At 38.6% G+C, this 27,445-nt stretch overlaps 1 protein-coding gene across 2 annotated transcripts in view; it reads right to left on the bottom strand.

Annotated features, from left to right (window-relative positions):
- Positions 1-3,894: 3,894 nt before the first annotated feature.
- Positions 3,895-27,445, bottom strand: part of RASA3 (RAS p21 protein activator 3) — a 303,463-nt gene continuing 279,912 nt past the window's right edge. The window contains exons 19-24 of one of the 2 annotated variants that reach the window (XM_077482700.1): positions 25,005-25,111; positions 19,688-19,773; positions 19,267-19,475; positions 18,994-19,097; positions 14,016-14,199; positions 3,895-12,403 (exon numbers count right to left, since the gene is read on the bottom strand). In XM_077482700.1, the coding sequence (XP_077338826.1) occupies positions 12,328-12,403; positions 14,016-14,199; positions 18,994-19,097; positions 19,267-19,475; positions 19,688-19,773; positions 25,005-25,111 (766 nt within the window). In that variant the 3' untranslated portion in view covers positions 3,895-12,327. The remainder of the gene's footprint in view (positions 12,404-14,015; positions 14,200-18,993; positions 19,098-19,266; positions 19,476-19,687; positions 19,774-25,004; positions 25,112-27,445) is intronic. The other variant, XM_077482701.1, reaches the window with a different exon arrangement.

Here is a 27,445-nt window from a genome sequence, read left to right as displayed (position 1 = left end):
GGGTGTCTGGCAGTTGGAAACCTGGACACATGATGCAATAACCTGACCGTTCGGCCTTCCTTTTAACTAAAGAAGTCATGGTTGTCTGGTGAGTAGGACTTACTTATTGAGCTCATCGGGTGTTTGGATATATACAAATCGATGGTTTATACACAGGATGTCACATTGAAGACACAGCACTGAAGATTTTTACATATATTTTTCCATTGAAATCGTTTTTTTGAAGACATTTTGAATGAATTTATGAACTGTTTTCAATGACACTTTGAGCATATTATTCTAGCACCTTGGTATGCTTTCAATCGGTCTAAAGGACATTTATTATGTGATCCTATTATTATGTGATTATTTCTCTATAGCACTTTGTACTTTTTATGGTGTTAAAGGCTGGGCCTCTAGTGGTCCCACTCAATAGTCACTTTATCACAAGTACATCATATATTACCAATAGTTAACAAGTTATTATTTTACCTAAGGTAGTTCTTCTACATTAGCAAGGCGAGCCGCCTTTTACATTTTTCATTATTTTTATTTTGGTGCGAGGTATCCTTTTTTTTTTTTTGTATGATACAGATTGCCTAAGTTAATATCCCAGCATGTAAAAAGTGAATCTGTACCATATGTTCAAATATAGACAGAAAATATTATATATAGCTATAATAACATTAGCAGTACATTATGCTCCTATATACACATGTTCATTGTGTATATATTCCTAGTTCTGCCATACACAGTGCATCAGGAATGTATTTACAGTGCTTCAATTTTTCAACATTTTTATGTTACAGCCTTATTCCAAAATGAATTGAATTCATTATTTGTCTCAAAATTCTACAAACAATACCCCATATTGACAACATGAAAGAAATTAGTTTGAAATCTTTGAAAATTTCTTCAAAATTTAAAAAATCCCATGTGTATAAGTATTCACAAACTTTGCTATGACTCTCAAAATTGAGCTCAGGTGAATCCTGTTTCCACTGATCATCCTTGAGATGTTTCTACAACTTGATTGGAGTCCACCTGTGGTAACGTCAGTTGATTGGACATGATTTGGAAAGGCACACACCTGTCTATACAAGGTCCCACAGTTAACAGTGCATGTCAGCGCACAAACCAAGCCATGAAGTCCAAGGAATTGTCTGTAGATCTCCAAGACAGGATTGCATTGAGGCACAGATCTGGGGAAGGGTACAATATAATTTCTGCAGCATTGAAGGACAAAATGAGCACAGTGGCCTCCATCACCTGTAAATGGAAGAAGTTTGGAACCACCAGGACTCTTCCTAGAGTGGACCGGCCAAACTGAGCGATCGGGGGAGAAGGAGGGCCTTAGGGAGGTGACCAAGAATCCAATGGACAGAGCTCCAGCGTTTCCCTGTAGAGAGAGGAGACCCTTCCAGAAGAACAACCATCTCTGCAGCACTCCACCAAGAAGGCCTGTATGGTAGAGTGGCCAGATGGAAGCCACTCCTCAGTAAAAAGGCACATGACAGCCCGTCTGGAGTTTGCCAAAAGGCACCTGAAGGAATTTCAGGCCATGAGAAACAAAATTCTCTGGTCTGATGAAACAAAGATTGAACACCGCTCATCCCCATTGTCACTCATACCATCATCATAGTGGCAGCATCATGCTGTGGAGATGGTTTTCAGTGGCAGGAACAGGAGACTAGTCAGGATTGAGGGAAAGATGAATGCAGCAATTGTACAGCAATGTGTGATGAAAAACTCCTCCAGAGCACTTAGGACCACAGACTGGGGTGAAGGTTCATCTTCCAACAAGACAACGACCCTAAGCACACAGCGAAGATAACAAAGGAGTGGCTACGGGACCACTCTGTGAATGTCCTTGAGTAGCCCAGCCAGACCCCAGACTTGAACCTGATTGAACATCTCTGGAGAGATCTGTAAATGTCTGTGCACTGACACTCTCCGTCCAACTTGATGGAGCTTGAGAGGTCCTGCAAAGAAGAGTGGAAGAAACTTCCCAATAATAGGTGTGCAATGCTTGTAGCATCATACTCAAAAAGAATTGAGGCTGTAATTATTGTTAAATGTACTTCAACAAAGTATTGAGCAAAGGCTGTAAATACTTTATTTTTAATAAATTTACAAATATTTCAAACAAACCTAGAATTGTGAGGAACATAATGAATTTAATCAATTTTGGAATAAGGCTGTAACATAACAAAATGTGGAAAAAATGAAGAGCTGTGAATACTTTCCAGATGCACTGTATTCTGCCAATATAATATACACCAGGAGATTTCATTTGCAGAATATTTATACCAATAATAGCATTATTACACATAAAATATAGATTTGTGATTTTTTCACGTTATATCTTTATAGCCATTATATGAATATTATATGAATATATTATATGTATGATAGTTGTATGTATAATTATACAATTATATTTTAATATATATATATATATATATATATATATATATATATATGGATATATAATTATATGTATAATTATATGTATGATAGTGGTTTTGGTGTTCTGTCTCACTGTTTTCATAAGTGGTTGTTGAGAGCTGGCTTAGTATTTTAAAGCATCCAAGAGTCTATATAACTATACCTGTATATAAACTTTAGCATTTTTTACTTTTAACCACAATAAGCTTTAAGGGGGTGAAGCTAGGTAGGTCAGGAGACACTATCCACTTTTCTGGCACTTTTTGTTTACAATAAATATTTTTTGCTAGATAATTACCTAGAACCCCAAACATTATATATTTTTTTAAAGCAGAGGCACTGAAACTGGTGGGTTTGCAATTTTGTAAGTCACACAGTATTTACGTCAGGTTTTTTTTTTTAGACACAATATTTCATTTTTATCATCCCTGTATAACAACTCAAAGCCCAGCGACGTATGGGTACATCGCAAGAGCTGAGGTGGCTTTTGAGAATGTGTCTCTTCTCCTAGCTCTAAGCAGTGGGGGCGATGAGATTACCGGTCATCTTGATCACAGGAAGATGTAGGGGTGGCTATTCCCCAGAATGCAAAACAGGGAGAAAAAACAGCCAGATGGAAAAGTAAAAGAAGCACATAATATACATTATTAGGCACTCATTTAACACTTGATTGTCCCTAGATGTAAACCCCTTCCCAGCTAGCGTCATTAGTATGGTGTCAGTGTACAGCATTATCACTGATCACTTTATTAGTGTCACTAGTGATGTCAGTGCCAGTTATGACCCTTCCAGATAGTGTCTGTTAGTGCCAGATTGTCTGCCACCCTATCACAGTCCCACTGTGCTAGGGTGGCAGAGTCACTAATCATCGCCATTACAGTATAGTGTCTATTGCTGCATAAATTCCAGTATATATACTATAGTTTGTAAATGCTATAACTTTCACACAAACCAATTACTACCAATTACTATGCACTTGCCAGGATTTATTTTTTTTTACCAAAGAAATGTAGCAGAATAAATTTTGGCCTAAATCTATGAAGAATTTTTTTTTTTTTTTAATTGGAAATGTTTTATAACGGAAAATAGAAAATATTGTTTTTTTTAAAAAATATTCAGTCATTTTTTGTTAATATCACACAAAAAAAAACCAGTAGTGATCAAATACCACCAAAAGAAAGATTTATTTATGTGAAAAAAATTCTAAAAATGTAATTGTATGACCGCACAACAGCCAGGTAAAGTAGCACAGTGCTGAATAGCAAAAAAATGCTCTGCTCATGAAGGGGGTAACACCTTCTGGAGGCCAAGTGGTTAAACTAGAGGACTACCTTTAGTCAATGTGCTGCAAATGAATATAAGAGGAACTCTGGCACGATATACTGAAAAACAAAGACTAACTGATCTCTACACTTTCAAGTTACTGTAGTGTTATCAATATAAGAAAAAAAGAACAAAGACCATACATCGATTTGTTGTTCAGATTTAATAAAACATTTGTTTTAATAAACAAGTAAAAACACAATGCAGTATCTACATCAAATGTGATATATATTACATATACATATTTTAGGTTTATTTTTTCAAGGCAGTAAAGACATTCTCAACCAGATTTCTACGCATCCCCCCAGCCATATGTGCCAGAATCCAATACAGACACATTGCACTCGCTGTATTCCCTATCATATTGTAAAATACCTTCCAGCTCAGGGCTCATTCACACTACGGTACTCTGTAAAAGCACTTTTTGTACACATTAGCAGGAATCCGAAGTGCTTTGTGATTTTCATGTTACTCTAGCTTACAATATTAACACTGTTTGAAAAAAAAAAAAATGCTTGTTTATGTTCATTGTAAAAAGGAAGTATACAAACCATACTGGAGCATCTATAAAAAATACAGGCTGCATTAAAAAGGTTTGTATCAATACTTAATAAAGTTTATTGAAAAAAATATTTAAAAAAGCAGTCCATACTGTGTATGAGCCCTTACCTTCCAGTTTTAACAACAGGCGATTTATTGATAAATTTGCATGAATAAACCTAAATTAGACTTAGCAAGTGACAGCTCGTAGCTATTTTTCACAATGTGTTACATATTTATCTTGCTTCTCCACAGCAACAATGCTTGTAGTACCAAATAATGTGTAATAGCAAAATACTAAACTATATACTATTTCTAGCCCAAGCTACAGAAGGGACTGACATCTGCCAATAAATACCTGCATTAGACACCATTCAGAAGGGCGTTGACACCCGCTCTACATGCAGGCTGTGTTTATTACTGTGCCTGAACCCCACCCTGGGCTGCACGTATGCAGCCTATAGCGTAGGGATCTCAAACTGGTGGCCCTCCAGCTGTTTCAAAACTACAAGTCCCATCATGCCTCTGCATGTGGGAGTCATGCTTGCAACTGTCAGCCTTGCAATGCCTCATGGGAATCATAGTTTAGCAACAGCTGGAGGTCCACAAGTTTGAGACCCCTGCTATAGAGGTTGATGCAGAGACAGCGGCTGCACAAACACAGCCAGACACAGCTGCATGTGAAAATTTGTCTTGTCTGCTGGAGCGGGTGCACAACTTTTGGACACAGGCTATGTGCTTTTGAATCTGTGCAGCAGCTACACCAGCACCCAGCTCTATAGGCTGCCTGCATGCAGCTCGGGGTGGATGTGGGTGTAATAACAAATGTGGCCTTCTCACAGAACGGGTGCCAAAGCCCATCTGAATGAAGCCTTCAACAGATGTGCTCATCTGTTCTCAACCCCAATCTAGTAGGGAGATTCAGTTATTCAGCTGATGGGGATTTTAAAGCACTCTAACAAAATAAACAGGACATTTTCACATATTTAATCATCCAAAAGGGAGCAGATCACAGAATAGAAAAAGGAATAGTTTAGTAGAGACTTTAGGAGTAAAATATAATGATGGGTGACATAAGTATTAAAATTTTACAGTATTTGATGTTGTAGAAGTCAGGAAAATCATCAGGTTTAACATAAGATGCTCCTGTAGCTAAGCTAGGATTGGGATGGGGGGCAGGGTTTTACCAACCCCCCAACCTCACATGTGAATGAGCCTTAAAGCCTCGTACACACAACGGGGGTTATTTACGAAAGGCAAATCCACTTTGCACTGCAAGTGCCCTTGGAAGTGCAGTCGCTCTAAATCTAAGAGCTAGATCTGAAATGAGTGAAAGCTCTGCTGATTTTATCATCCAATCATGTGCAAGCTAACATGCTGTTTTTTATTTTCTTTGCTTGTCCCCCTCGGATCTACAGCGACTTTACTTCCAGGTGCACTTGCAGTGCAAAGTGGATTTGCCTTTAGTAAACAACCCCCAATGAGAATATCGGACGGATGATCTTCTGTTTTTTTACGAAAATACAACTTTGGAAGTGACGTAATGTGTTGTATTGTATTGTAATGTATTCATTCGTTTACAAGCATGTGTGGTCTTGGTCTTCTGATTTTTTTTTCAGATGAATAGTATACTGATTAAATGTAAATTGTTTGTTCTTTCTCAAACTTTTTGCATTTGTCCCTTTGGATAATTATTTATGAACTGTCGTGATCGGCCCTCGAAAGCTGCGTACTAATGATCAGATTGTCCTGATTTCCTCATCATGTGTATTAAGCCAAAGAGTACCACCGCTCAATGCAGCTAAGGGCTCATTCACTCTCACTTTTATGTTGTCAGAAACTGTGTATGACTACAAAATCTTAAAGAATTAAAAAAAAAACTGCCCTACTTTTTAATGGCCTTTCTAGGTTATGTCCCTAACAGGACACCGTGGGGTTGATTTACTAAAACTGGAAAGTTCAAAATCTGGTGCAGCAGTGCACGGTAGCCAATCAGCATCTAACTTCAGCTTGCTCAATTAAGCTTTGACAAAAAAAAAATGGAAGCCGATTGGCTAGCATGCACAGCTGCATCAGAGTTTGCTCTCTCCAGTAAATCAACCCCTTACCCTGGGGATCTTTGATTTCTCCCATATTGTTCAGGTAGATCTCTTCCTCTGTAAGGTTGCCTACCCCTGATCTAGTGACTATAATGAGGTATTTTTAGTTCTACTGCATAGGAGAAAAACATTTGTTCAGAAAATAACCTAAGGAACATTTGAATTTGCCCAATTTACACAGAACCCTTGTATGTGCAGATTCACTGGATGCAATTTTTTTTTTTTTTATAAACAGACCTCTATATTGAAAAGTTATAATTCAAGATCCTTCCATAAAAGAAATAACATTTCGAAGCTGGAGGACGCTTCATAAAAAACTCTATGCCAAATAATAAGAAAAGATAACATCTTTTATAAAAACTTGGAAGAGATTACATAGAAATAATGTTTAAGAAAATGTATACCTAGGTATAGTTAAAGTGTAAACTGCAGAATCTGAAAGCTGTGAGTGATTAAAAAAAAGGGAGGGGGGGGATGTAGAGCGCAATAGTGTTGATTCCAATGGCACGTGGGCATCTTAAATACAATACAATTTCGATGTTGTACCCTATTACGATATATAAAGGGAATCAATCTACAGCAATACAGGACATAGAGCAGTTTACAGGTGTGATGTAGTATGTATCAATATTCAGATGATAAGATATAAGTAATATGATGAGAATTAACCCATAAAAAGACACATCTAGAGTGATTTTGGTATTGTATGAGTAGCCTTAAATACTTTTTGCTGTCTCTCGGTACATGAAGGACACACCATTAAAACAAACACCATTTCAATATGATGTACAGAACTCTTTCTAGGACTACATGGGATGGATTTCTAACCATCCCCATAATACTGATAATGTAAAACATGGAATCTGAATAGCTGGTTAAACAGTAGCACAGGGAACTGATTCCTCTATTTATATTGACTGCTTTACTTACATTACTAAATACTGCATCATCTCAGCAAAGCTCCGTACTTAAACATAGCATAGACTACATGTATTCTATTCGCTATACTGTTTTCTGATGTACTCTTCTAGTTAGACACAGAAAATACACTTTATATTCTATTGATTACATCCACTGAGACATTCTAATTCGAAACCATCGCTAGGAACAGAAAGTAAAACTACTTTTAAGTGACTGGTTGTTCAGGCATAAAAACGCCCAAACATTTACGTAAGGTTTTGCTAAAGACTTGAAACCTGAAACAAATACTGAGTGGATTACCCTGACTTCTACAGTCCTTCTATCTTATCTGTAGCATTGCCATTTTACTTTCAATTTGACAGATTAGATTATAGATTTATTTACATTTGGGAAGAAAACATCTAGGGGACCTGGCACAGACCCGCCACATGTCTGCCCATGCGCAGGATTTTGGTTCAAGATGGCAGTGCTGGAGCAGAGGGGAACAAATAGGGGCTTTGCCTTTAAGAAGACAAGGTTGGATTCAATGGACTGGTAAATATGTTTTGCTTTTAATTTGATATATGTGGGACAACTGTTAGGGATTTAACATTTTATTTAGGATAAATAGGGTGACGTGTTTCTTTAAAATGAGTTATGTCACATGTAGCTTTAAGACAGTTGATTGAAATGAATGGGCTGCCAATGCACCCCAACGTCCGTAAAATCAGACATGATCTATTTGTAGTTGTGGGATGCACTGTAACACTCTACTGAGTGATGTGGTGTGCTGAAATGCAGGTGCATTTGGGTGGTATTAAAACACTACCACATAATGTATGTGCACTGCCACATACTGTATGTTACATGAGTTGCCATAACAAAATAGTGAAAATCAGGCCTAAAGTAAGGCATTCACCCAAAACTGTTTTTTATGACAGGAACAGTGAGACAAGTCTGCATGTAAAATAATATTTACCTCTCTTTGTAGATATACCTTTAATAGTGTCTAATGCCGCTAACACAATTGGAATTCTGTGTGTATGCTCCATCGTAATTTAGCTGTCCAAATTTCCACCAGCCAAAAATTGATAGCATGTTCTCAATTTTTCTAACGGAAAAACTTTCTATCGGAAATTCCGATCGTGTGTATGCAATTCTGACACGATTCAACTACGAGATAGAAGCTATTGGCTACTGGCTATTGAACTTCCTTTTTCTAGTCCCGTCGTAGTTGTTGTACGTCACCACGTTCTAAACGATCGGAATTTGGTGTGACCATGTGTAGGCAAGACAGCTTGAGCAGGAATTCTGTCGGAATGCTGTCGGGAAAACCATCAGAGCTTTTTCCGACGAGAATTCCGATCGTGTGTATGCAGCATAAAGGTGATCTCTTCCCATGCTGTGTCCATTTTATATCTCTGCATCATATACACCTAACTGAAAGCAGATAGGTTTGACTCAAAATTCTGAGAACCCTAGCAGCAGCAACAAGGGACTCCTAGGTTATCTAAGCATTAAGGTTGCTAAGATGGGCTAAATTAACCACATCATGCTCCTATTAACCTTCAGTTAAATCAAACTTAAAGTGGTTGTAAACCTCAGACATGAAATATGCATGAAACAAGCCACATCTTTCTATGTTGTGTACTTGTCTCTATTACCAGTACTAAGTATCATCTCTGTTTGCTGCTTCGTTCCTCTGCTATCAGCATAAATCACTTCTGACATGTTTTCCTGACACCAAAAGAAAAATGGTGACTGGAGGGACCTCCAGATGATTGACAGCCGCAGCTCTGTTCCTGCGTGCTGTGTGAAGGGGGGGGGGGGGGCGCATGTCTCTTCCTTCCAATAAGCTCTCAGAACTCTCCTCCCTGAGCTCTGTAGAGCGTAACTTCAGCTCTCTACCCCGTTTTCTTGAAGCTAAGACGAGCTTTATAACATCTGTACAGATGTAGTGAAGAGAAAACTGCAGATAGACGGGTTAAAAGAGGATTTGTTTTATCTCTGTGTATCACCTGAGGCAGGCCAGTCACTTCACTGGGTATATATAAGGGTTTACAACCACTTTACGACTGAACTCCAGACAGGACAGATAAAATACAGTTAAAATCAAAAAATGCAAATAGTTACACCTGTCAAAATAACTTTTAACTCTGTTCAGCTAATCTTGTACTTTATGCATTCCTGCCAAACCAGGAGCCATCCCAGCCTGATGGAGTAGCAGCACGAGGATTCAGTGACCCCTGTGCACTTTTATACTGGAAGCATTCCCCCTGTTTGGCCAACAGTGCTGACCCCTACCCCACATTCTCAATGCTGCTATTCAAAAACATACGAGAGGCCTATATTTAGTCATATTTAGGTACTTAAATGGCAATTGTACTTTAATACTAATCTCCACCCCTCCTGAACTGACCTGCACTATCCCCCGTGTGATCTGTTTTTTTTTTATCTATTATAATGTTGTACCAGCTCTGCTTCCTTGCAAGGTTTAGTTCTCCTCTGCGCTAAACCCTCATAGACTTGTATGTGGCTATCCCAGAAACTGGCACCAGCATCCAGGATGGCCCCATACAAGTCTACGAAGGCTCAGTACACAGCTGGTGCATTTTTAGCCAGGGAAAAGGTACATAATGTAAGCTAGGATGGGGTGTGTGTGTATACCTCCACCAAATGCTTCTGTCCCTCTTTTTGGCCTGATACACTATAAAAAAATTATTATTTAACTGTGTTTTAAGTTTTAAATGTTTTACTGCACTAAAACTTTTACCTAGCTTTCAAATTATTCTATTTGTTATTTTGAAAAGCCAAAATAAAGGAAAAGTAGTGATAAAAAAATGGATTAAACCAGTCATTTGTTGCTCATTAATGGTCAGTGTTACTGAAGGTATAGCATGGCATTTTATGGTGTGTGTGTGTGGAAGGTGTTAATACAGGTTAGTTTAGGGGGGCTGGATTAGAAGAGTTTATAGTATAGTTATCCTTTTGGCTAATTCTAAGGAAAAATACATTTGATGATTATATTAAATGCATTGCTGGATGTAATTGTGTTTTATAGAGCTGCCTGGAATTCAACTTTAATAGCTTTGGGAGAAGGTATTTTAAAGGTTCTAAGGCTGTTAAGTTGAACAAATGGAAATATAACTGTTCTATAACCATATTCTCAAAATGATCATTGCTTCAGGTAGAAAGTGCACAAATAGAGATGAATAGGCATATGTTGATGACTTCTGTTCTATAAAAGGTAACTAAAATTGCACACAAGGCAGCACATTTTGCTGAGACTCACATTCGCATGCCAAGCTGTGATCCAACTAAGGCATTTTTCTTCTTGATACGCTGTATCGTTCATCACGGTGAAAACCATATTTCATTAATAAATAGCTCGGAGTCAGGAAGGAAGGTGCTGGTATATTTCATTGGGGACGGTTGGCACTCAGTATACGAAATTGTTTTCAAGTATGTACATCCATTCAAGCTTTTAGTTATACTAGACTGAACAGCACAAACTGATGATATGATATCTAAAAAACCTGAACAAGTATAATCAAATTGAAGAACAAGTTATAGCTAAAGTCTAACTAAAAGTACCAAAACTGTACTACAATTTAAATAAAAAAAAAAAAGGAAAACTGATGTTGTAACTTCATCCTGTCTAGTTTGCAGACTGGCCAGTGGTAAGGTAGGTGACATCAGCTGGCTGTCCTGGAAAGTCCTAATATGAACTGCTTACTGCAAGCAAACTAACCATTGCATCTGCTAAAGACCAACCAAGAACTGTATTTGGCAAGTGTGTGTACAAATGTATAAATATATGTATATACACCCAATTTCTGCCTATGCTATATTGTAGGGACTAAGAGATATATATATATATATATATATATATATATATATATATATAATCATTGTACAAAAAAGAAAATCAAAGGCAAAATACGATTTCTACTAATTACTGTACATGTTCCTTTCACAAAAATGGGAATCCACAAAAGTATGGGGTATCATGACATCTCATCATACACAGGATTCAGGTGGTTGTAGCAGTGCCGATATTGCAGTCATCTGGGTAGGGAGCAGCAATCATGCTTTTCCTGCCGAAATGGCCCTTCTTAAATAAAGCAACAGGAGCATAATATAAGCCCTTTGGCACAAAGGATGACACAATCATACAAATCCGTTACATTTTACATAATTTAGTGGTGCAAATGTCTTTCTTGGCAAAGATATGGCCTAAGCAGTCCGCCCTGTACAGCTAGTTCTAAGATGAATAGCTGACATCTGACTGCATATTTTACTTTTAAATATGGAACCCTATACAAGCAGCAATGTGCAAACTCTTGAGATCCAGTGCTTACAAGATACCTGTGTTATATGACCCAACTAGGTGGAGAGCAATGTATTAGAAGTAAATTAATTAGAAAATAAATACACCATCCTATGGTGTGATTGCTACCGAAACATGTTTTGTTTGAACATTTTTATCATGTTGGATTTAATAGAATATTCTATCAAAATGAAATATTTCTTTAATATATCATTGCCCTGAACAAATCTTCTTGGATTTATAGGCCTTGAATCCTACTGTGATTCCAATTTTCATATGCATCCAGTATTTACAGTGCAGTCCTGAGTCAGAATCAGGCAGAAGAAAAAACTGTATTTCAGCACCCCCTTGTGGCAGAAAAGTGTAAAACACGCTGCAAGGTTGACTGTACAGTTCCAGGAATGCGTATTTTATATCACAAAGGGAAGCAAGGGACACATTAGTGGACCAGTTCATTGAACTGATCAGAGGGGTATGGTCATCAGGATAAGCTATATAAAAAGGGAAAGTGGTCATCTGTTTCAGATGATTAAAGTGCATTACAACTCTGTAACAGTCCTGAAAACACCCACAAAAACTCAGCATATCTTGCTCTGAGTTCTACACAGTGTTAGAAACACTGAATCTCATGAAGACTTCACTCTTCTATTATTATGGGTAGGAAGAGACATTTCCTTTTGTAATCCTTGAAGTGCATCCTATGGCAAGTCAAATGGAATGTGTTGACACCTCAGACTGCTGCCTGATGTAGGTCTGGAAACTCTTGTCTCCTATTGGATGCTCTCTGAAAGAAGAAACGGTAGTAATAAGACACATCTCTTTTATTTCAGGACACACTTAGAATAAACAAATGTAATGGTGTGCGAAGGTGCCACCATACATAAAGTAGCAGGTATCTTTTATATAAAGCATATTATCTTAACATCACTTTGATTGTGAGAATAAACCATATCTTAGATGTATCCTTCAGACAAATTTGAAAGCATGCACTGAGATGAAGGAAAGAAAGTATATTGGTTTACTTTGTAATCCAGCCATAGCTACATATACTCCAAAACAATCTTTTTTTTTGCAAAGGCTTGCTGAATTTATTCTGACAGTGAAACACATACCATTGAGAAAAGTGAATATGCTGGCTAGGTATTCTAAATCACACTTTCTACATGTTTATGCCAAAATAGCCAAACTCAAAATTATTAACAAGGTAGTAGGGCCACCCAGAAGTACATGGGAGATCTTCTTGGCATGTAGCTGCAAGAGATTATCTACTGTTGCAATACAGATAATATAAATGAAGTTGCTTTTTTGATGGAGTCAGTTGACAAACAAATGTTTAAGTGAATCTACTTTGTTAGTCATTCAGTTTCACAAGCAAGTGCCTGCTCATAAACAAGACCAATTTGTCCATGAGGAATACACATCCCTTTTGCAGTAGAGAGTTGGACCCTCATGAAATAATATAAGCAGTTATCTAATAACATCTTGAACATGGTGGACCACTAAGTCCACATGCACAGTTCTTCAAAAATCTAAAATCTTCCTGGTCAATTATCTCCCCAAGCACAATGACCAGATATAACTGACAATTTTAGAACCTTCTGTTATCTTTTGTAATGTGGTTTACAACTTAGCAGATGATGAACAGAAGTTGTTCTCTTCACGACACCACCAACCACTTAAATACTTCCAACAAGCTACACAATCAGTGGGGTTCATTTACTAAAACTGGAGAGTGCAAAATCTGGTGCAGCTCTGCAAAGAAACCAATCAGCTTCCATGTTCTAAAGCTTTATTGAACAAGCTGAAGTTGGAAGCTGATTGGCTACCATGCACACTTGCACCAGATTTTGCCCTCTCCAGTTTTAGTAAATCAAGCCTAGTGCGTGTTGGAGACAAGTGCTTGATATCCCTACTTAGGCCGGCCATAGACAGTGTGAATTTCTTTCCTGCAACCACAGGTTGCAGGAAAGACATTTGCATGATTCCCCCATATACACTATCACAATCAGCACTGACAGGTGAACCCCTCCTGCTGAGCAATTGTCTGCTACAAGCAGGGGAAGCCATCCTCGCTGGGAGAAGACAGTGATTATAGCTAGCGGCTATAGCAGGCGCTAGAAATAATCACAAATGAATCCGGCAGGGTGGATGTACACAAGTTGATCTATTGATTAACCTGGTAATTCAGCCTGCCCACACATGGTTCGAATCTCAGCCGGTTCATGCTGAATCAGCTGAGATTCTAACCGTCTATGGCCAGCCTTAGAGAATTCCATCATGTGTCCATCATCCCACATTCAAGGCAAGCAATGTTTTGGGAATATACATTTGAGGCTATAAGTGGCCAACTTTACTTCACCCTGCGATGAATAGAAGATGAGATATGCTGTACTTACTGACTTCCATATTTAGTCTTCTTGAATTTATCCCGCCTGTACTGAGCATGCTCCTCTTCTAATGTCTTAACACCTTCTATAATGCTACATAGTGTTTTGTAGGTTTCACGAGGGTCATCAATAACGAAGCTGCTGTACTCCTCTTGTTCTGGGCCATCATATACTGACCGGCTACCACAAGCCTCTACAGGATAGCAGAAAGAGTCAGTGGTGATACAACATACCTTTCACTTATTTTAACAAGATACGCTGTTATGCTAACCAAAGCATATATATTATTCAGGCAATACCTCTTAAAATGCTACATTCAAAACTGACCCAACTTAAAGCACTTAGCAGAGTCAGATGAATACAGGCATACCCCACTTTTAAGTACACAATGGGGTTTATTTACTAAAGTCAGAAAGTGAAAAATCAGGCTCACTTCTGCATAGAAACCAATGAGCTTCTAACCCCAGCTTGTTCAATTAAGCGTTGGTAATAAAACCTGGAAGCTCATTGGTTTCTATGCAGAAGCGAACCTGATTTTGCACTTTCCAGCTTTAGTAAATAAACCACATTGTGTACTTAAAAGCGGGGTATGCCTGTAAATGAAAGGCCATTTCTATATATCTAACAACAAAAACTCATGAACCTGAAATGTTGAATCAAGCAATAGGGGAAGCTGACTATTCCGTTTTCAGTTATGAAAGTTTTAGTGCATTTGTAAAAGTTGCTGCCTCCATACAACTGAAGGTAAGCCCCAGCTATGTTGCATACAGTGCCTGAATGTGAGTTCTAACATGCCACCACTCCTAACTAATTTTAATTTTCAAGTGAAAACAGGCTGAGTGAAACTTGGAGGCAGCCGTTGCTGACCTTATGCTGATTCTCTGACTTAAACACATTCTAAGCCACAGACCTGCATGAAGCAAATAAAGTCACTCTAAAGTCTGAACAGTTGACATGCAAGCTCGTTCTAGGTCAGTAACTCCGAAACACCTCAAACATTAGTTCAACAAAACAGCCAGGCAACTAGAATTTTTCAAAGGAGAAGACAGAAATAGCAACCTCCAAGGATATTTCAGCACAGGTTTCCCTGCAACCTAATCTGATACAGTACAAGGAAACAGGCAAAAGATATGGAGATACAAAGGACAAAAGGACTACAATACACATTAACCACACGTATTGACCTGGTTAACATTTTTTGACCAGATGCATTCACAAAGAAAACTCAATCAAAGGCATTACATTAATATTTATTTATTTTCAAATCTATTTGCTGTACAATGCAGTGATTTTTAATAGTAAGCTTTAAAGTATATATAAAGCTAATCATTAAAATCTCATATACTGTAAGCTTTATTATCCAATTAAACTCTCAAGATTTATTTCTATTTATTTACACATATAGTAATTACTACCATTTTATTTAACTTTTTTATTAAGTACCTGATGGGGGTTAAAATACCCTGTGTTGCAACAATCTGGAGAGTTGGACCTCTGATCTCTCATGCCGCGTACACACGATCGGAATTTCGGCCCGCAAAAGACAGATGAGAGTTTTTCGCCGGAAAATGTGACTGTGTGTATGCTCCATTGTTCTTTTGCTGGCTGTATTCCAGCCAGCAAAAGATTGAGAGCATGCTCTAAATTTTTCGGTCGGGAAAAGTTCCTATCCGAAAATGCGATTGTCTGTGGCAATTCCGACATGCAAAATTCCTACGAATGCTTGGAAACAATTTGATGCATGCTCAGAAGCATTGAACTTAATTTTCTCTGCTCGTCGTAGTGTTGTACCTCACCGTGTTCCTGATGGTCATAATTTCAGCGAACTTTTGTATGACCGTGTGTATGCAAGGCAAACTTGAGCGGAATCCCGTTGGAAAAGCCATCATATCTACCGCTCACTCTCCGCCGCGGGTCCAGTGCGAAGTGCACAGGAGCCCTGCGCGTCTTCTGGTCCATTTCAAGTCCGAATTCAGCCCAAAATTCAGGCTGAAATTGGACCTCAAACGGTGAATGGAGATGCACCGGACTTCTGCTGTGATCTGCTGCGATCTCTAGTGTGAACCCAGCCTAAAACAAAGCTGTGGGGAGGGGGTGTCTATCCGCAGGAAAGCTAGGCCCACTACTTTGTGTTAAAGACCCGCCGTAGTCTGAATATTAAGGCATTTTAACCCTTGCTGAAGTACTTACAAGTGTAAAATACAATAAAATTAGATGTGTTACAGTAAACAATTAAACATCACCAACACATCACCCACACTCCATTAGAAACATATTATTAGTGTCACATCAGTAGTTATAAGCCAATGTTTCAGGACTGTGCAGGGCCCTTTCCTCAAGGCGACATAGTGGAACCGATTTACTAAAGCTAAAGAGTGCAAAATCTGGTGAGGCTCTGCATAGAAACCAGTCAGCTTCCAGGTATTTTTTTTTCAAAGCTTAACTGAACAAGCTGAAGTTAGAAGCTGAACAGTTTCAATGCAGAGCTTCACCTGTTTCTGAACTCCCCAGTTTTAGTAAATCAACCCCAGTGGGTCATTATGTTGCTTTGAGAGAGGGACCATACGCAGCCCTGAAACATTGGCTTATCATGACTGATGTGACATTGCACTGTTAAAATTATACCAGGTGATCCTGCCATGCAAGTTTTTGTTCAGGCACTTCCTATTATAGTGGGTCCCTGCTTCCTAATTGTGCTTTTGCATTGTCCTCCAGTCTGATGGACTTCTCGTGGAGACAACTGGCTGTTTCAACATATTGTGCAGCCATGATCCACTGTTGTCTCCAACAGGAAACCCATCCTAATAAATACCATTCCACCATCACTACTAGAGCATATACATGTAGCCAGGAAGTGGCTGCAAAAATGCTGTAGCAGATTAGGATCACATACCAATTAATTGGGGTTTGCATCTACTTTAAATGACAGGACTGAACAAAATGTTGGCCATACACATAATCAGCTGACCTTTTGATTTGATCAACTGATTGGTCAAAAACAATCATTAGGTTTAACGTTACTACGCTATATTGATCCAATAGTTTTAATGACAAAACATGATCAGAAGTCTTTGTCTGTGAAAATGATCATTTTGTTCTTTAATTTTTTTCTTTATTATATTGGCTTGTTTAACTAAAAAAATACACAAATAACTTCCTCTCAGCTGAAATTGGGCAAAATGATGCTGGGACAATCTTTTACATTTGTGTGTCTGTCTGTCTATGTAAAAGAGGTTCTTCTAGCCTAACATGTAGAAATTCAACTGTTTAATGAACTGAACATTTCAACTGAAACTGGTAAAAATCAACTTTTACCGGTACTTTGATCTCTTACAACCAATTTCATGTCATTAAATTGAAGAACAATGATAAGACAGGTTAGAACATTCTAAAATCATTGATGAATGCTCATTCAAGAAGATGTTTGGCGTGATTTCCATGAGTTTGTTTATAGAGAAGAGTTTGGGTCATTTTTCAATTATTAAACCAATCAATAAAAGCACAAAAAAACTTTTATTAACAGTCAACAACTTTTGGTTAACTTTTAATATTAACAGATCAGTGTAATCAATCATTTCCTTAAAGCTGCGTTCCACCCTAAAAAATATTTTTACATTTTGATAGTCCTTTACTAGTGATAAAAAACATTTGGATTGAAAAAAAAAATTTTAGCCACCAGAAATGCCCTGTTGTTATGTGGTGGCTCCTAATCTGCCACTTCCTAGTCTGCAGAGCTCCGCATGTGAGTGGGCAGGTGTGTGTAAAAAAAAAATTGTGTTTTTTCTCGACAGGAAATGATTTAAGGCGGATCTATCTTCCTCCATCGCCACCCGTTGTTATGGCAACTTGGTAAACAATTGGCGATACGGCCGTCGGCGCATCGTGCACGTTTGAAAGGTGCATGCTGGGTACCCAGCATGCACCTCTCCATCGCTAATCCAGGAAGAAGATGCGATTGGGCTTCAGATGCCCACAATCATCATGGCAACGGCCAGAAGAGGATTTTATAATTCGTAAGTAGAAAAAAAGGATAGAAGTCTTAGCCACTAGCAAACATATACATATTGTATTTTTGTTATTAATGCATTATGATGGGATGCCTGTTGAAAAAAAATTATAATTCGGTGGTCAAATATCCACTTTAATGTCATTAAAGGCAAAATGTTTTTTTCTTTTTTTGGATAGAGTAAGGGAGGGGTATAACCCCTGTCGGATTTTTTTGCCATCTGTGTCTCACTGCCGATCTTCTCTTTCACTTCCTTTACTGTAGCCAAACAAATGAGAGGGAATCCCAGGGTGTCACCAGAATTAGTGCCCCCATTTAAAGATTTCTCCTCTTTTCCTTTTCTGATGTCAACCCTACATTTGGGATTTTCTTTTACTTTCACTTTGATTATAACAGTAAACAGGACAAATAGAGAGGGTGAATCTCCCTAACAGGGACACAGACAGCAATAAAAACTGACAAGAATTCTAATCCCTCACTACTAAAAAAAAAATGTGTTTAAGCCGCAAAAGATGGTTCTAATCTCTGCCGGTTCACCAGGGACCGGCCGAGATTCAAACCATGCATGGGCAGGCTGAATGTACCCAAGATCGATCGGTCAACTTGGGTACAACCAGCCTGTCAGATTTTACATGAGATCAATGCTAGTTGCTATTATAGCAGTAATCACTGTGTTCTCCTGGCAGGGGTGGCTTTCCCTGGTCCTGCCCCCCTGCCAGGAAACATAATAGCTTCACAGGAGGGATTTCCCCATCAACACTGATTGTTGATGGGGGAATTGAGTGATTTTCTTTCCTGCGACCTGTAGTTGCAGGAAAGAAAATCACCCCGCCTTGGCAGGGTTTAGTGACACTTTAACTGAACAATTCTTTAACATCAAATTGATTAAATTATCAAAACAATGAATGTGATGCATGTGTATCCAGCATTACACTGTATTAAAACTACAGGAAGGGTATATATTGCATGTTTCTAACTCACCTTGCATTTTTTCTAGCTTGGACATGTAGGTGTTAAAGAGGGAATAAATGCGCTCAGTTTCTCTATCACCATCAATGACAATTTGTATGTTTGCTGGTAGACCCCTGTAATAAATGAATAAACCCAGTTATACGTTATGAGTTATAAAGATGCGCGTGCAATGAATTTTAACATTTCAATGCTCAGTCTAGAGATGAAAATGTTACTATGTTTACTATAGCTTGTAAAATATAATGGAAAGACAATACAGCCACATAATACGGGAAGTCTTACCCGGTACAGGGACTACAGCCAATAGCAGTCTCTGAAGTAGCTTTACAACACAACCAATGTCCATTTAGATAGGCTGAGGGATGGAAAACAGTGAGGCGCTTCTTGTTACACTGGCTGACTTTGGTGAGAATGTCTATCCATTCCTTTGCCTCCACACAGTTATTTGCTTGAATATACAAAGTACGAACTGGTTGGATGACTTGAAACATCTTAAAAGACACAAAACTAAAGTCAGAGCTAATTACAAATCATCTACAATGCACTCTGGCATACATATCAGGACGGAAGTCCATTTTTATTTTAATATTTCAAGAGACAATGATAATGATGACTCTATATATGTTTTTATACAATTTTAACAAGACTAAAAACACACACACAGGGGTCATACAATACAATAAGTTGCAATCTGTCTTCTTACATTCTTCATTTTAAAGGACTCCTCCTCCACTTTCTCTACTGCCAGAATGTTTTCAATTGGAATACTGCAAAGTGGATGATCACCTGCTGGGAGACAAAAAAATTGTTATTAAAGCACAATCCAGGAGATGGAGTCACAGAGAAACGTTTAGGCTGTCTAAAATAACTAAACTGTATATACACACACAGATGCATCTAAAATTAGAATATCATCTAAAAGTTCACTTATTTCAGTAATTCAATTCAAAAAGTGAAACGTGTATATTTTATACAGATGCGTTACACACAGAGTGATATATTTCAAGCATTTCTTTCTTTTAATTTTGATGATTATTGCTTACAGCTAGAGAATACTCTAAACTCAGTATCTCAGAAAATTAGAATATTACATAGAACTAATAAAAAAAAAAAGGATTTTTAAATAAAGAAATGTTGGCTTACTGAGAAGTATGTCCATGTACAGTATAGTATGCACTCAATACTTGGACGGGACTCCTTTTGCATGAATTACTGCATAAATGCGGCATGGCATAGATGCGATCAGCCTGTGGCACTGCTGAGGTGTTATGGAAGCCCAGGTTGCTATGATAGGGCCTTCAGCATTGTTGGATCTGGTGCCTCTCATCTTCCTCTTAACAATAACCCACAGATTCTCTATGGGGTTTAGGTGAGTAGAGTTTACTGACCAATCAAGCACAGTGATACCATGATCATGTGACCAGGTATTGGTACATTTGGCAGTGTGGGCAGGTCCTGCTGGAAAGAGGGAAGCATGAAGTGCACTAGTGATGATTTGGTTCCCCAAATCATCACTGGTTGTGGAAAGTGTTGCATTTCATTTGGAAATCAAAGTCCAAGAGTCTGGAGGAAGAGATGAGAGGCACATAATCCAAGTTGCATGAGGTCCAGTGTGAATTTTCCACAGTCAGTTATTGATTGGCCAGCAAACTCACCTGACCTAAACCCCATAAAGACTGTGGGGTATTGTCAAGAGGAAGATGAGACACAAGACCCAACAATTCAGATGAGATGAAGGCCCCTATCCAAGCAACCTGGGCTTCCATAACACCTCAGCAGTGCCACAGGCTGATCAGCTCCATGCCACGCTACATTGATGCAGCAATTAATGGAAAAGGAGCCCTGACCAAGTACTGTGTGCATACTATACTGTACATGGACATACTTTCACTATTACAACATTTATGTATTAAAAATTAATTTTTTTATTGGACTTGTAATATTCTGATTTTCTGAGATACCTAATTTTGGGTTTTTACTAGCTGTAAGCCATAATCACCAAAATTTAAAAAAAGAAATGCTTGAAATATATCACTCTGTGTGTAATGAATGTATATAAAATATATGAGTTTCACTTTTTGAATATATATATATATATATATATATATATATATATATATATATATATATATATACTGGCATACCCCACTTTTAAGTACACATTGGGGTTTATTTACTAAAGCTGGAAAGTGCAAAATCTGGCTCACTTCCGCATAGAAACCCACAAGCTTCCAGGTTTTATTACCAAAGCTCAATTGAACAAGCTGGGGTTAGAAGCTCATTGGTTTCTATGCAGCAGTGAGACTGATTTTGCCCTTTCCAGCTTTAGTAAATAAATCCCACTGTGTACTTAAAAGTGGGGTATGCCTGTATATATATATATGTGTGTGTGTGTGTGTGTGTGTGTGTATATATATATATATATAAAAGAAGAGCAGGGGAAGGTTAGAGCCTCAGTCAGCCTGTTATTCCTGACTGTGCCCCTATTGCAGATTTCCCCTCATTCCATGTCTGGTTAAACAGTTGAGGGGAAACCTCCCTAACAGAGCCCCAGATAGTAGAAAAACACAGGCAGACAGGGACTGTATTCCTTCAACACACTATCCAAAATAAAAAACAATAGCATTGTCAGGACTTGCACTTTAAAGGAAAACTTTGCAGCTTGATTCACACTTTTGTACTGCATAGCACATGTGTGTTGTGTTGTTGTATTGTGCGTTAATATGCACTGAGTTAAGGGAGTTCATTCATTTGAATGGGCTACCTAAAGCACAAAAAATAGCATTTTTTTTCAAGCACAGCACACTGCAATGCAAACCTGTTGGCAAGGTGCATTGTTGGGGGGGGGGGGGGGGGGGGCATCTGCATTGCACCAACATTTTTTTAATTAATGAGTTTTAAATTGATTATATAGAAATATATATATATATATATATATATATATATATATATATATATAAATAGAGAGAGAGATACAGTAGATAGATATAGAGAGAGAAAGAGAGACAGAGAGGAATGATTCTCAGAGCACTGTAGGTAATTAATTTAGTTATTTAGACAGTCTGCTCTCCTTCAGGTGGAGCTGCAGGCAGGCTGACACTAGCACGCTAAGAGCCGCGGCCGCTCAATTTTATGATGCATTTGTTCCTGTACTGAAATGTAAGTTACTACATTAAATTTTTATATACAATTTTACGGGCTTCACTATTGGCTGCATTTTTTCTTCACTGGGCACTGCCGACCGTTTTTGGTGATTGACATACATCCTATGTGAGAGTCCTAAAAAGTTGTGACAGTATGAAAAGGTCTGATGATTAACTGCAACCCTGGTTTGAAACTCGATCTAAAGCTGAGGAACGGAGCTGTTATTGTGGTTCATCCACTACATGCCTGCTTGTTTTAGCTATCTGGTAAGCAAATTGAACTCCCACGTTGGTGAGGTGTGCCTTGCTACACCTACTGAAGCTGGTGAGGGGTTTATCTACTCTTCCCCCTTGGATTATAAATTTTTGTGCTGCATGTGGACTTTTATATGTTTTATTTTTGCTGATCAAACAAATTATGCTGCTTAGAATACCATTGGATAGCGTGGATATTAGCTTGTTGTTTTAGATCATTAGTTTTTTTCACATTATATATATATATATATATATATATATATATATATATATATATATATATATATATAGAGAGAGAGAGAGAGAGAGAGAGAGAGAGAGAGAGAGAGAGAGAGAGAGAGAGAGAGAGAGAGAGAGAGAGATACAGTAGATAGATATAAAGAGAGAGAGAAAGGTTTCTCAGAGGACTGTAGGTAATTCATTTAGTTATTTAGGTAGTCTACTCTCCTTCAGATGGAGCTGTATGGAACACGGGGAAAAAAATAAATAAGTAAAGAAGCCTGTGAAAAGGAGCTTAGAGTGCAGGCTTGATATAAATAAAACAAATTCTTGAAGGAGAAGTATGGTCAAAGCTACTTTGGCTATACTTCTCCTATGGATAACAAGAGTGCAGTCCGTTCTGCACTCCCGTGACCTGTTTTCAGCTGACAGCAGACTAAAGCCTGCTGGTGGCTGATGTCACAAAGCTGGTCCAGGCCTGGGAAAAATCCCAACTTTACACTCCGGATCCACCCAGATGCCTAAAATGGCAGGTGCCAGAGCCGCTCAGCATGATGCTGAGAGGTTTCGCCAGCCCCTTTCACCCTCTCCATAGCCCAGCGCTCTGGTGAGCACTGGAGGGGCAGAACAGAGAGTTGGTGATGCACAGTCACCACTCTTTGCTCAGAGCTCTTCCCATACTTCTCTTTTAATGTGCATTGTTTCACTGTTACTGGACTAAGTAAGGAAGGAAAAGAAAACATGTTAAGTAAAGAAACATGTACAAAACCACTGCAAATTCCTTGTAAACAATATTATTGTTACCTAGGGACAAAATCTGAAACTTAAGCCTCGTACACACGATCAGATTTTATGCAGACAAAACCTCAGACTTTTGTCCAAAGGAGTGTGCCTGGATTTTGTCTTGCACACAAGCGGTACACACCTGTCGGCCAACAAACACGAATGTAGTCACATACTAGACACACTACGGGCCGAAAAAGAGGAAGTTCAATTGTCAGACGCCACCCTTTGCTCTCCTTCTGCTAATTTCATGTTAGTAGAAGTTTGAGTGTTGATTTGCGCTTTTCATTTCGCACTTTCCAGTTAGTTTCTGAATGACCATTCGTCAATCAGCCATGTTGCGGAATTGGAGGAGAACGTGTTATTTATTATTGGCCTTGGTGTTATTGCTTTGACTCAAGTCCAGTCCAGGAACAGGAGAAGGAGGATTTCTTGGACCAAAAATTGGTTTATTAATCATGACCAATTATTTCATATGCCTTTGCTGCGGGAGCTCCAGAAGAATAATCCAGATGTTTTTCGGAATTATCTCCGGATGACGGACCCCTGCTTTTACCAATTCTTGGCATTGTTGACCCCCTATATTTGGAATCAGGACATATGCATGAGGCTACGGGTTAATGGTGTTGTGGTAACTTGCACCAAAAAAAATAAAAAAAATAAAAAACATAATAATATTATTCTTGATATCGCTAGAAAAAAAAGCCTTTGAAAATTTGTTTGCAATAACTCCATCAGTATCACCAGAAAAGCAGCTTCATTATCATCCAATTAAAGAAGAGAATGTGTGCTGCATTTTGAGATTTCATAATTTGCCACATCACGAATGTTAATTCTCCATTACGAATGCTAGTTTACAAGACCGACCATTTCTGGCTCGTCCTTGCTTTCCGAGCATGCGTGTTTGTACTTTGGACTTTTGTCCGACGGACTTGTATACACACGCCCAAAAAATCCGGACAACAGACATTTGTCTGTGGAAAATTTTAAAGCCTGCCTTCCAAAATTTGTCTGCGGAAAATCCGACAACAATTGTCCTATGGAGCGTACAAACGGTTGGATTTTCCAACAACAGCCTGTCATCACACAATTCCTGTTAGAAAATCCAATTGTGTGTACGCGGCTTAAGGATGCAAATTGCCTGTGATGCTCTGTTCATTGTACAACAACCACAGTAATGTGTTGTCAGTAGTTTTAATGCCTCACTATAAGCTATGATTACTAGTAAAGCCTGTGAAAAATGCAGCTTACACTTGTAGGCCCTTATACAGCTGTTCTCTTCACTACCACAGAACTGAAAAGTATAGTAAAACCATTTTTTTTTTAAATACATGTTAATTTGGGGATCATGGATCAGATCAGGAGGGCCATATGTAGCCATTGAGCTTCCAAATGGGCATTTCTGATTCATGACCAGTTCCTTGATGCTGGGTAATCAGGCATAAATTAAACATACTAAACAGCGGATTAAGTAAGCTTGTACAAACACTACAAATTGTGCATGATATCAGGAAACATCAAAATATTAATGATAAACTGAATAGGTGGGAGTGCTACAGATGTAGTACCACTTCAGTTTTCTTCACTGAAAGCCTACAAAGAAATGTATGCATGAGTTACCTTTACTTTTATGGTATGTACACTCATGGTTGGTAAGGCGAAACCATCGCTTCTTGAAATTCTTCATACCAAAGCGTTTCCTTCCCTGAGCTCTTTTGATCATAAATCTGGATAAGGAGGCACAAGGTACAACACTTATATCTGCAAACAGGCCTTACGAACACCAAAAACATCAATGTTTTGACGCAAAAAACCTACTAAACTTTCTTTTCATATGCAAAAATCTGCTTTCACACTATCAGGCATTTAATTACATCCGTGCCCCCCTGCACGGCACACAGTTGTTGCCTGCTTCCAGGTGCGAGCAGTCCCTTTCATGTCTATTGAAACACAGTGGCTGCATGGGCACAGCAGATGTGTCCCAATTTGACATTTGTGTTGGTGCATGGCCCGAACACTCCCAGGGTGAGTTTGGTGACATGCTCCTGCATGGATGTCATACAGGGACAAAATAGCTGCGTCTGTGCAGCCACTGTGTTCCAATAGACATCAATGGGACGTCATCAGTATGTACACAACATCTGTGTATCACTGTGACATTAAAACACAGCCCAGAACCTCTCTTCCAACCCTGGAAGATGACAGAAACACTATTAACCACTTTCAGACCGGACCATTTTGCTGGTAAATGACCAGAGGTCTTTTTACACTTTGGCACTGCGCTGCTTTAACTGGTAATTGCGCGGTCATGCAATGTTGTACCCAAACAAAATTTGCGTCCTTTTCTTCCCACAAATAGAGCTTTCTTTTGATGGTATTTGATTGCCTCTGCGATTTTTATTTTTTGCGATATAAACGTAAAAAGACCGCAAATTTTGAAAAAAAATGATATTTTCTACTTTTTGTTATTAGAAAAATCCAATAAACTCAATTTTAGTCATACATTTAGGCCAAAATGTATTCAGCCACATGTCTTTGGTAAAAAAAAAGTCAATAATTGTATATTTATTGGTTTGCGCAAAAGTTGTCACATCTACAAACTAAGGTACGTTTTCTGGAATTTACGCAGCTTTTAGTTTACGACTGCCTATCTCATTTCTTGAGGTGCTAAAATGACAGGGCAGTACAAAACCCCCCCAAATGACCCCATTTTGGAAAGTAGACCCCCTAAGGAAATTGATAAGAGGCATGTTGAGCCCATTGAATATTTTATTTTTTTGCCTCAAGCGATTGAATAATGACAAAAAAAAAATTTTTTTTTTTTTTTTACACAAAGTTGTCACTAAATGATATATTGCTCACACATGCTATGGGCGTATGTGAAATGACACCCCAAAATAAATTCTGCTGCTTCTCCTGAGTACGGGGATACCACATATGTGGGACTTTTTGGGAGCCTAGCCGCGTACAGGGCCCCGAAAACCAAGCACCGCCTTCAGGCTTTCTAAGGGCGTAAATTTTTGATTTCACGCCTCACTACCTATTACAGTTTTGAAGGCCATAAAATGCCAAGATGGCACAAAACCCCCACAAATGACCCCATTTTAGAAAGTAGACACCCCAAGCTATTTGCTGAGAGGCATGTTGAGTCCATGGAATATTTTATATTTTGCCACAAGTTGCGGGAAAATTACAAACTTTTTTTTTTTTTTTTTTTTTTTCACAAAGTTGTCACTAAATGATATATTGCTCATGCATGCCATGGGCATATGTGAAATGACACCCCAAAATAAATTCTGCTGCTTCTCCTGAGTACGGGGATACCACATATGTGGGACTTTTTGGGAGCCTAGCCGCGTACGGGGCCCCGAAAACCAAGCACCGCCTTCAGGCTTTCTAAGGGCGTAATTTTTTGAGTTCACTTCTCACTACCTATTACAGTTTTGAAGGCCATAAAATGCCAAGATGGCACAAAACCCCCACAAATGACCCCATTTTAGAAAGTAGACACCCCAAGCTATTTGCTGAGAGGCATGTTGAGTCCATGGAATATTTTATATTTTGCCACAAGTTGCGGGAAAATTACAAACTTTTTTTTTTTTTCACAAAGTTGTCACTAAATGATATATTGCTCACGCATGCCATGGGCATATGTGAAATGACACCCCAAAATAAATTCTGCTGCTTCTCCTGAGTACGGGGATACCACATATGTGGGACTTTTTGGGAGCCTAGCCGCGTACGGGGCCCCAAAAACCAAGCACCGCCTTCAGGCTTTCTAAGGGCGTTACAGTTTTGAAGGCCATAAAATGCCAAGATGGCACAAACCCCCCCCCCCCAAATGACCCCATTTTAGAAAGTAGACACCCCTAAATTTAGGGGTACACTAGTGAGACTAGGTAATAAATGGCGGGTGCCCTGAAACTATAAAAAAATAACTAACCAACCAGCGTCACCTGTAACAGTTATATGGTGATCACTGGTGAAAGGGTTAACTAGGGGGCAATCAGGGGGCTTTATGCGGTAGTATATGGGGGTCCCTGGCGCTATAAAAAGCTGCG

Source organism: Lithobates pipiens, unplaced genomic scaffold, assembly GCF_037356315.1.
Source record: "Lithobates pipiens isolate NorthernLeopardFrog02 unplaced genomic scaffold, aLitPip1_a1.2 Scaffold_16, whole genome shotgun sequence".
Taxonomy (NCBI): Eukaryota; Metazoa; Chordata; class Amphibia; order Anura; family Ranidae; genus Lithobates; species Lithobates pipiens.
Note: the sequence above shows the minus strand (reverse complement) of the source record. Positions and strands in the feature narration are given on the sequence as shown.